Genomic DNA, 11,342 nt, shown 5'->3' on the forward strand with positions numbered 1-11,342 from the left:
AAATAGATCACTCATGTAGTATTTGTAGTAGTTAAATACAAAAATTCATAAGTTGGAAACTGAATGTAGTTTTAGAACTACATGGAGGGGATATAATAATTTAAATGTCTATGGAATAGAAAAAGAACTTATTGCCCACGTAAAATATAATTTTCTAAATCATACATAACATTAAACAATACTGTAGCGCTCTGTGTAATTGTTAAAGTAAAAAAAGCTTTAAGAGTATGTAACGTTATTATATTGAGCAGCTTTTTTTCCTCTTATTAGTCTTGTGCCATTTTTCCTCAATCTTGTTTACATAATTTACTATCATGTGATGGTAAATTCTGGCATCTTGTTTTTTTAAAATTCTATTACTTCTCTTTTTTGTCAGTTTGTGTGTGTACTGCTTTGGCAATATTCTATGTAAAACAATAATGGCAGTAAGTTTTAGTTGAAAAAGTGAAAATTGCAGAATTGTATAACCTACTGGTAAAAGCCATTTTGGCTCTTCATCCCCCAATTAAATACATGATTTAAGCAGCAAAAGGCAGATGCTGTTCAGTGAAAAGCCAGTGGGGGGGGGGATGGGACATGTTTTTGTGAAATATCAGGACACGAACGTGTATAATGACATGGGTATGACATAGGTATTACAAGGAGAGGGTGATTTATGGAGGACATTACCCATGTCCCCACTTTTCAAAAGGCTTACAAATCATACAGAATGAGTTTTTGTGAGAAAGTAAAAGTATGCACAGTCTCCTGTGATGGTTAGGTTTAGGGGTAGGGGGATAGAAAATACGGTTTGTACAGTATAAAAACCATTACGCCTATGGAATGTCCCCACATTTCAAAAAAACAAACGTGTGTGTGTGTTCTATATGATCATATCCAATGTACAGAATCAAATGCAGATGTGAATAAACTAAGGCATCTTGCAACAAACATGCAAGAGCCAAGACAACATTATTCCAAATAAGTTGCATTAAAATAACTTAAAACTGCTTGTTACAGCAATAATTGAAGAATTGTGTGCTGATCTGTTTACGTCTCAATTTTAAAAACATCAGTTTTTATTTTTGCAAATGTCAATGAACAAGACTAATTTCTTGACAAAAATGAAACCCACTTTAATATTTTACAGTCTGCATTATATCTTGGTTTGGGAATGTGACTTGGGCAAAGAAAACAGACTCTTAATGACATTCTTAACGACATGTTGACAAACTGTAACAGTACAGCAAATCAAAACAAGTTTCCCATATAGATCTTAAACATGGAGCCATTCAACAATAGATAAAGAAACAACATATGCACTCATACACTCCATCTCTCCATAATATACAGTTCCAAAAGCCAAGATACTTGTGTAGATTTGTACATTCAATATCAAATTTTACCTCGGTTATTATGGTATAAAACAAATACCAGGATACAAATGTCATTCACAGAAAGTAGAGTCCATACAGAAGAGCTTAGTTATTTGACTTTATAAACCAGGTCTTGTCAGTCCTTTGTAGATATGAATCTTTCCTGCCCCTTTGGCTTCAAAGCTGTAGTCTGTGGTGACGTAAGGTAAATCTCCTTCAACTCCAAGCTGGAACAAGAGAAAGAGAGAGGTTAAGTACAACTGCAACTCTTGATGCACACCTTGGCAATAGATTTGCCTTTGGCTACTTGCCAGACTGATTTTATACACACACATTTTTTTTTATATTTATATTTATTTTATTTATTTATTGATAGATAGATCATAGAACTTTAGTAATTAGAAACTTGGTAACCATGTAGGAATGCATATTTGTCATTTTAACTGAACTTAGGACTGGTGGTGGTGCTTAAGATATTGTTGGTCATTCAGTGTTTCCGTAAAAAAATAAATAAAATAAAAATAAAAAATAATATAGTAGTTATTAAAAGATAAAAATGCTACTACCAATTCTACTACTAATATAAACACAATAAGGATTGATGAGCTGCTGGGTTCATGAATATTAATCACCTTGTCAGCATTCGCTCGAACTGATTTGCTGATATTAAAACAGGGACAGTAACAGATGAGCACCAGCCAATAAGATTGCCGTTTTCGCATTAGTTCCGCCCACTCCCGGAGAAACCGGCAAACGGCATCTCTTCTGCGATTTCTTAAAAGCTGAATAATACCAAATGAACTCCATTGTTTTGACGGGAAAATACAAATAATATCATTTACATGTAGTGCGTCAATTCTACATGTTACGTAAAGCCCGGAACACACCAAGCCGACGCCGACGAACTAGTGGCGGCGAAAGCAGACTGCAGGGTTTGCTCACGTCGGCAGCGTCTGGGTCCAAAGTTGCCCTGACATAAACCGAACTCGACACCGGACGGCCAAGTAGCACGTCCGTTCTGCGCCTGCGTAAGATGAAATGCCTTTCCAAACCAGCAGGTGGCAGTAGCTGTACAGCCAATCAGAATGATCAGATGGCCCGACTGACCGACGAGCTCCGACGCCGATTCAAAAAAAGCTGATGAGGACCAACTTCAGCCGACGGGTGTACGCCCCCAATATTTGCATATGCCAGCCCATGTTCCCAACATTATGAAAGGCATTAGACAAGGGCAGCCAGTATTAACGTCTGGATGTGCACAGCTGAATCAGACTAGGTAAGCAAGCAAGGACAATAGCGAAAAATGGCAGATGGACCAATAATAACTGACATGATCACATGATATTTTTAGTGATATTTGTAAATTGTCTTTCTAAATGTTTCGTTAGCATGTTGCTAATGTACTGTTAAATGTGGTTAAAGTTACCATTGTTTCTTATTGTATTCACAGAGATATGGGCTGTCGCTGTTTTCATTTTTAAACACTTGCAGTCTGTATAATTCATAAACAACTTCATTCTTTATAAATCTCTCCAACAGTGTAGCATTAGCCATTAGCCATGAGCACTATCAAACTCATTCAGAATCAAATGTAAACATCCAAATAAACACTGTACTTACGTGATTAGACATGCTCCATGATGAACACTTTGTAAAGATCCATTAAGAGGGTTATATTAGCTGTGTAAACTTTGTTTATGTAATGATAGAGTCGAGAGCTCTGGGGGGGCGGAGAGCACGAGCAATTAAAGGGGCCGCAGCCCTGAATCGGTGCATTTCTAATTATGCCTCAAAATAGGCAGTTAAATTTTTTTTTTTTTAAATCTATGGGGTATTTTGTGCTGAAACTTCACAGACACATTCAGGGGACACCTTAGACTTATATTACATCTTGTAAAAAAAACGTTCGATGGCACCTTTAAATAGAAAACAGTGATTTTAAATTGTAATACTATTTCACAATATTACTTTATATTACTGAATGGTTGATCAAATAAATGTAGTCTTGATGAGCACATAATACTTATTTAAAATAAAATTACCAACCCCAAGCTTTTGAATGGTAGTGTATATTGCTGATTTATATACCTGCTTGGTGAGCATTTTTTTAGGCAGAGTGATCTCTCCCAGCAGAAGACAGTTCACGTGCCTCAGGACAGAGGGAGACACTGGAGTAACCAGAAAGTACAGACCTCGAGCCATGTCTATCCCTCTCAGAACACCTTAAAAACACAACAGCAGGTAAATGCAAGTTACAGTTTAAGGGAGGTTTTATCTCTTTATTTTCATATAAGTTTCTTATTTTTATACTTCTAAGTCTGCATGATGTATAATGAATATTTGTAATGCAACAACATATACTTTGCTATTTGACAATTCCATCTCAGATCCACATATTAAAAGGCCTTGAATACACACCTAGGCCCACACATTGACAGACAGGAGTTTGGGAGAGTACAACAGGACCTCCTCTGCCCACAACCTTCTCACTCAGACAGCATAACCCTACTATACTGGCATTAACCGCATAAAGGATGTTGTTGGGTGCGACCTCACAGTGCATTACCCCTATAGCCACTGATGAGTGTGGGACCTGCAATAATAGAGCACAAAATCAGTGTTCACATAAAACATGATCAGAAAAAGAAAAAAAATTATGTGGGACGTCTATCCCTTTAATTGCACTTTCATACTTAACCACTAGAGGGCACATGTCTTTCACTGACTGATACTTATTATACACCTTTCCCTTTAAGACCATACACTTCATACACCACACACGCTGGGTCACAATAAGCTTCTTAACTTTAAAGATGTGTGCGTTCTTGCAGAAAAACCACACACACACACACACACACACACCCCCACCCACCCACCCCTTTACCTGTATATATTTATGCAACCCAATTGCTCAGCCATGACTTGTATTGTGTGTCAAACTTAACATTTTTTTTGGATGTAACTTTGAGCCCTTACTCTCAAAGTTAGCAGAATCATCAATTTAAGGACTATCTGAACAATCCAGAGGTTCCACCTCTATAAAATATTAAATAAAATCCTAAAAAAAAAAAAAAAAAAAAAAAATTCAAGAAAATAAATAAAAACCTGGTAGGGTATGAAGCAGTGAAGTGGGCGGATGGGACCAGGTTCTGAGGACTGCAGCTGACTGAAGTAGCTGAGCAGAGCCAGGTCTCGCAGCTCATTACTGCGCTGATGTTGCCTGTGAGGAATGCAGGATGGGAATTTACTTCGGTTTGTAAAGTAGAAATAACCAAAAATGACCTAGTTAAATCTTCACCACAAGAACTGACAAATAATCATAGGTACAGTTAAAATCGGCTGCCTTACATTTCTCCAGCTGTCCCAGCACTTTCGAATTCTGATTGGACACTGAGAAATACATGAGATTGGGTGTTGAGATGGCTTGCTGGCTCCTCTGTCAAAGTGGACTGCGGAGGGTGTGTCTGCCAGCCATGGGCAGTCCTGAGGAACTCTGGGGTGAGAAGTTGACACTGTGGCGCATTTCCGTAACTCAGCTGCACTACGTGCGTAATGGAAAAAAGACGAATGAGGTCTACCAGTATCAGAAAGCCATGGCCTGTGAAAGAGAAAGACATTTGTTAGCAAGTTAGTACCAGAAACTCAAATGAAAATTGTTATATGAAAAAAGATGAATATTAATATACTTATTAGTATAATAATATTAAGTTACTGCATTAAATTTTGTCCCTGACTCGTATATCATGTTATTAAAGGTGCCCTAGAATTAAAAATTGAATTTATATTGGCATAGTTAAATAAGAGTTCAGTACATGGAAATGACATACAGTGAGTCTCAAACACCATTGTTTCCTCCTTCTTATATAAATCTCATTTGTTTAAAAGACCTCCGAAGAACAGGCGAATCTCAACATACAACTGACTGTTACGTAGCAGTCGGGGTGTTCGCCCCCAATATTTGCATATGCCAGCTCATGTTCAAAGCATTACACAAGGGCAGCCAGTATTAACGTCTGGATCTGTGCACAGCTGAATCATCAGACTAGGTAAGCAAGCAAGAACAATAGCGAAAAATGGCAGATGGAGCAATAATAACTGACATGATCCATGATATCATGATATTTTTAGTAATATTTGTAAACTGTCTTTCTAAATGTTTTGTTAGCATGTTGCTAATGTACTGTTAAATGTGGTTAAAGTTACCATTGTTTCTTATTGTATTCACGGAGACAAGAGCCGTCGTTATTTTCATTATTAAACACTTGCAGTCTGTATAATTCATAAACAACTTCATTCTTTATAAATCTCTCCAACAGTGTAGCATTAGCCGTTAGCCACGGATCACAGCCTCAAATTCATTCAGAATCAAATGTAAACATCCAAATAAATACAATACTCACATAATCCGATGCATGCATGACGAACACTTTGTAAAGATCCATTTTGAGGGTTATATTAGGAGTGTAAACTTTGTTTATGCACCGTTTAAGGCAAGCGCGAGCTCCGTGGGCGGGGAGCAAGAGCATTTAAAGGGGCCGCAACATGAATCGGCGCATTTCTAATTATGCCCCAAAATAGGCAGTTAAAAAAATGAATTTAAAAAAAAAAAATCTATGGGGTATTTCGAGCTGAAACTTCACAGACACATTCAGGGGACACCTTAGATTTATATTACATCAAAAACGTTCGATGGCACCTTTAAATGGTTTGAGAGCCCTAATATTTGCAAAAATATTCAAGATCCAATAATGAGTCCATATCTGTGCAGTTCAAATCATATTCCTATTTTATTCCATTTCATGTAAAAAAAATTCTGACCTTTAACCCAGCCCATAGTATTGATGATGACAGGACTCTCTCCACTGACATGGCGCCACAGGGATTTGAGAGACTCCAGATACCGATCAATGTCAGCCTGACAATCTGCCAGACCATAATACACCATGTGCTTTGGGTCACGCAGATGTGTGAAAGGAGGCCCTAAAAAAAATAAATAAAAAATAACCACAATTTGTTAGGGTAAAAAAAAAAAAAAAAAAAAAAAAAAAAAAAACCAACATGCTAAATGTAAGTGTTGAATTGAGTGTTGAAAGCTCTTGAATTAGCAGAATCAGTTTAAATTGTATTGATGAAGAAAAATGTACTTCATTTGGCTATTATGGAAATGAAGAGCTTTGAGTATGACATACCCAGCACTGGCTCTGTAACTGTGCATAGGGAAAGGCATCCAGGAGGGGTGAACTCAGTCTGGCCTAGATCACACTCCAAATACTCTACACTTACAGTGCTGCAAACACACAGCAAGGTAGGGAGAGAAATACATCACCTTAAAATTATAATTCATGCACATTTCTTAAGTTGTGTTAAACTTGTGCTAAATAAATAAAATTTGATGACTTAAAATCATGCTCACAACTTGGCATGCAGGCAAGTCTTCAAAAATACAAGATTATTCTCAATTCATCCTCTAATTACTAAACTGATGAACAGATTGAACTCACTGATTAAGCAGGCTGTTCATAAGGTGCCGATTGAAGGTGGACTTGCCAGAGGATTTCCCCCCGCACACCAGAATTACGGGACAGCGGTCAAATTCCCCTGTGGACAAAAAACATTTTACATTGCTTTAGACAGAATACATTTCTATAGAGCCCTGCGCATGACATTTAAGTATTTAAATTGAACATAAACCAGTTTTATATCAACTTTTTAATATATAATTGTTTCTATTCCAATTTGTCACTGAAATTTAAACATTTAAAGTGGCCTTTATAACTTTAGTGAATTTTTGTTCACGCATAAACAGAAAGAAAACACAGACTAAAGATCAACCCAGCCCTAATTCATTCACCCTCATGTTGTTCCAAACCTATATGATTTTCCTTTCTCTGCAGAACAAAAGATGATAACAGTTTTAGTGACCATTAACTTCCTTTGTATACACGACATTGCAAACTATCTTCTTTATGTTCTGCAGAAGAAAGTTACACAGGAATTACATGAGGTTGAGTAAATGACGACAATTTGAATTTTTGGGTGAACTATTCCTTTAAATATTCTTTCAAAAAAAAAAAAAAAAAAAAAAAAAAAAAAAAAAAAAAAAAAAAAAAAAATGGTATTAACATTTACCTGCCCAGGCACTGAGCAAACTGCTTATAGCTTCTCTGAAACTAGGTGATGTCACCAGACCCTGTGCACACGGTCCACGCAAAGCCGTTACACCCACGGCTGACAGAACTGGGTTATAGATGGGAGCCTGGGACCTGAGCTCCTTCTGCAGAATGCATAAACAGAGACACAAATATATCTGTTGCTATGCCAGGGTGCTCAAACAAACAATGCCAATAGCACCCAAAAGCCAGTGTTTACGTTCTTCTGGAAGTCAACTTACAAATGGCTTGCTTATAGTTGCCTTTGCATATTAAAATGGGAATGTATTTTAACATCACACACAATATTACACATCAGCTATTTAAACGTGAACATGTAAAACCTGAAATGTCACCGACTTACCGAGTTGAGGCCGAATATCTCTGCAAGTTCGGAGAAGCTGGTAAGAAAGCGAGTGAGCGGCGTGTCCAGAGGTTCCAGAAGCACCAAGCAGGAGTCCGAGTCCACCTCACTCATGAGCTTTTTACTTGGCTCTAGACATAAAAAGATAAATTGCAACAGAATTTTAGAAAGTGAGAGCAAAAAAAGAACTTCAGTGCAGATAGAAATTAAAAGGCAACACCAGTCAAATCTCTTTTTCAAGCACTGGTCAAGTTTGGGATATTTGGCTTTTCATAAAATGTTGACTAGTGGAAGGAAAACAGCCAAAATACTCTTTTAGGTGTTTATTTTATTGCACCTTATCTACTTTTTTTCCTGTAAATTTCAATTATAATACATATGTTTAAAGGCCATTTACTCAAAATGATTTTTTTTCCTCATGCGCCGAGTCAGAAATCTCAACTTCAGCAGCACTTACACCAAACTTTACAGTTCTACTCCTATCTATATTATGAAGATTTAAACAGAGGGGTTTATTCTTATATCATTTGCCGGATTTTATACAACAATTTATTCCTAAAAACATGGTGAATTCTTTTTTTTTTGTCTGGCTGTTAACAGTATTTTCTGATTTATGAAGTGGTAAAAAAAAAAGATATCCAAAATCAATGTCCTACAATATGAAAAGAATTTTGAACCTGGCTTTATCCAATGATCCAAGTATGCAAATTAGTGCAGATTTAATTATATAATGCCTCATTTGCATATTTAAACATAACATTTCAGAAAACATAATACAAAAAATGTTAGCAATTCTTAATATAATCAATCAACTGAGGAAGCATGGTGATATCCATTAGTATTTTTTTTTACCCTATTAACCTGGGATGCCTTGCCTTAAAGGGTGATATGAGGGTGAGAAAATGGGTCATTAAAATGTTATAAAGGCAGGATGCTCCTTATGATGCTACCTGAAGAGAAATATTTGCGAATAATGGCTTTTGCTTCCAGCAGCCCCTCTTTCTTGTTCTTGCTGGAAGGGGGGTTGTTTCCTAAGGCCTTGATGGTGAGAGGGCAGTGAGATGGTGATGAGAACAGGGGGTAAGATTGTTGGCCCTCCTCTATGGTGAAGCCCAGCACCTCTACATGACCATAGAGGCAAGTGAGCAGGCACTTTCCACGGAAACACAAGACCTGTGCACACATCAGACACAAAAGTCAGCCTAGGTACAGAAACTGACATGGACCAATATATTGGCCAGGCTGGGGGGCATTTCCCAAAGTGAACTATGGTTGCAAGTTCCGTCGTTAACAATAGAGTTCAATGGGACTTACGACCGTAGTTGACTAACGATGCTTTCGGGAAATGCACCCCAGATTAACTTAAGTGTTTTAAAGTTTGCAGCCACTGGCTGTAATGTTAATAATCACAGTATTAATACTAAAATAATGATAATAAAAATATTAAACAACAGACTTGGTAGTTCATGTTCATTTCAAATATACATGCCTTAATTTTTTTTCAGATTATGTTTTTTTTACAAGTTGCGTGCACAAATTTAGAGCAAAATGAATTTATTGAATTTTAGCAATTTTATGACCATCTCAAACTTTAAGACCAATTCACACCGCACTGAGAGAAGGCAAAAGACACTTCGTCGGGTTTTGTCTGATCTGTCGCCGATTCAACATGTTGAATTGTAATTAGAATGTCTGAGAATTGGCATACTGTAATCTGGCTACTGTCAGCACAGTGTGAATTGGCCATTACGTGTATATATCAACATTATATTGGCCACTGTGGTGTTAATGTATATGCCTCTGCTGTTGGAAAGCTCATACTGGCCAACCACTAGTGGAAATTCGGGCATTAAACAACTGCTAAAACAGTACATGCACACATAAAGAAATAAATCACTGATTCAAGTCAACATCACAGTGTTTAAAAGCTGATATCATCAGTCTACCTGGCCTGGTTTCATGACTAAAACAGCACGGTTGTTGGTATGGTCAAGGTGGGCATGGAATTGAAGATCGTCCTCCTCCTGCTTGTCTGTGTCAGGTAACTCTGTGTTTGAACTCTCCTTGCCGTTCTGAAGAACACTATTGGCATATTCACTCCATTCTTTAGAGTCCACTGAAGTGCTGCTGTCATCCAGTTCTGTGCCTCCATTTGTGTGGACGTGAGCTGAAGTTACAGAAGGGGCCGTGACCTTTTCCTCCTCGGCACAACTGTTTTTAGGGATAAAAGTCACAGGCTTCGTATACAACTTCTGCAAACGTTTTATTGTTGGCTTTTCGCTTTTGGCTATCTGTTGCTCCAACTTTGCAGTCCCAGGACTTGTATTTGGGAGAGTTGAGTCCAGACTGCGTACTTTTTTGTGCCATTTATTCTTATTGTGACGTTTAGTGGCATTTCGTTGTTTGTGTTGGGACCGAGAAGAAACCTTGTGTACTTTCATTGTCACCCGATGAACTCCGAAGAGCCTAAAAACAACATAAATCCAGGGCAGGGGAACACCTGTGAATGAAGACAGTAATGATGGGGTCAACACACCTGGTGTCAATAAAAAGGTTTTTATCTATAAGAAAAGGCATTAAATTGCCTTCTAGATTTGGAAGAAAAAGAAACAAAAGTCAAGAAAACGTATAAAAGAAAAACAAACACGAAAAAAATTAACCAAAAAAAAAAAAAAAAGACAGACTTCTGGATTTTAAGAGTAACATTACAGATAGACAGATACATAGTTTATTCAGATGGTGAAATATAGTGCAAAATTGACTTCTCTTACATTATTACCAACAACTAGTAAGATCATCTGTTAAGATATGATACGGAAAGCCACTTTCGTGGTTGTTAGTTTACTGACCTGTTTAAAGTGAGAAGCGGCTGTAACCGGCGATTCTCCTGTCCAAAAGATTTGAATCAAATCAGAAACGTTATAGACGTATAAAAAGAGTTTCTGTGGATATGTTGTCGTTTCTATGTAACTGGCAGTGGCTTCATGCAAACATCAAAATCACGCTGCACGATGCTGTTGTGGTTCCACTCCACTTATCGAAACGAAGTCGTTCATTTCCCCCTTTTGTTCTACTTTAAGACCGCATTTTCACTGTTTCGTGAATGCGTTTGAAAGCATACATATAAGAGAAACAAAGATGAAGCGTAAAACATGTTAAATATACAACTCGGTGGCTAACAAGAGCGATTTTTGTGCAGCACTGGCGCCTCACAGTTAGCGTATGTGCCATGTGGTGGACAGTAACAGATTTTCCGGAGTTTGAGTGAACTTTGATTCTACACTACCACTCTGAATTAATACTTCACTATAAACTACCTACCCAGAACTATCAGAAATATCATAAAATTGAAGAATTGGTGTTCACTTTGGTTGCATGAGCTAAACCATTCAAACAGCTCAAAAGTGAAGAAATGCGCACCCAGCGCAATGAGTTGAATGGCCAGCTACTAAAGAGCGCAAACAATATTGCAAC

General features: G+C 37.4%; 1 protein-coding gene across 2 annotated transcripts; it reads right to left on the bottom strand.

Moving 5' to 3' along the window:
• Window positions 1–1,036: 1,036 nt before the first annotated feature.
• nol9 (nucleolar protein 9) lies at window positions 1,037–11,327 on the bottom strand. 2 transcript variants are annotated; one of them, XM_048179271.1, is made up of 14 exons: window positions 11,190–11,327; window positions 10,718–10,755; window positions 9,815–10,368; window positions 8,819–9,041; window positions 7,869–7,999; window positions 7,485–7,629; window positions 6,857–6,953; window positions 6,545–6,642; window positions 6,174–6,335; window positions 4,704–4,953; window positions 4,461–4,575; window positions 3,774–3,948; window positions 3,444–3,577; window positions 1,037–1,582 (listed from the first exon to the last, which is right to left on the bottom strand). In XM_048179271.1, exons 3-14 carry the CDS (start codon window positions 10,307–10,309, stop codon window positions 1,475–1,477), a joined length of 2,133 nt encoding a protein of 710 aa, XP_048035228.1. In that variant the 5' UTR covers window positions 10,310–10,368; window positions 10,718–10,755; window positions 11,190–11,327; the 3' UTR covers window positions 1,037–1,474. The 2 variants fall into 2 exon arrangements, with proteins under 2 accessions (XP_048035228.1, XP_048035225.1); XM_048179268.1 differs by lacking the exon at window positions 11,190–11,327 and having other exon boundaries at window positions 10,718–11,183.
• Window positions 11,328–11,342: the final 15 nt, after the last annotated feature.

This window comes from Megalobrama amblycephala, linkage group LG24 (genome assembly GCF_018812025.1).
Source record: "Megalobrama amblycephala isolate DHTTF-2021 linkage group LG24, ASM1881202v1, whole genome shotgun sequence".
Lineage (NCBI taxonomy): Eukaryota > Metazoa > Chordata > Actinopteri > Cypriniformes > Xenocyprididae > Megalobrama > Megalobrama amblycephala.

What these genes read in the sequence shown, in the direction of transcription:
- nol9 (XM_048179271.1), bottom strand. Translation starts at nt 10,309, where the DNA reads ATGAAAGTACACAAGGTTTCTTCTCGGTCCCAACACAAACAACGAAAT. An exon ending in AGATATTCGGCCTCAACTCG is followed by an intron (nt 7,630 to 7,868) that starts GTAAGTCGGTGA and finishes TGCATTCTGCAG; the next exon opens with AAGGAGCTCAGGTCCCAGGC. An exon ending in CTGTCAATGTGTGGGCCTAG is followed by an intron (nt 3,578 to 3,773) that starts GTGTGTATTCAA and finishes TGTGTTTTTAAG; the next exon opens with GTGTTCTGAGAGGGATAGAC.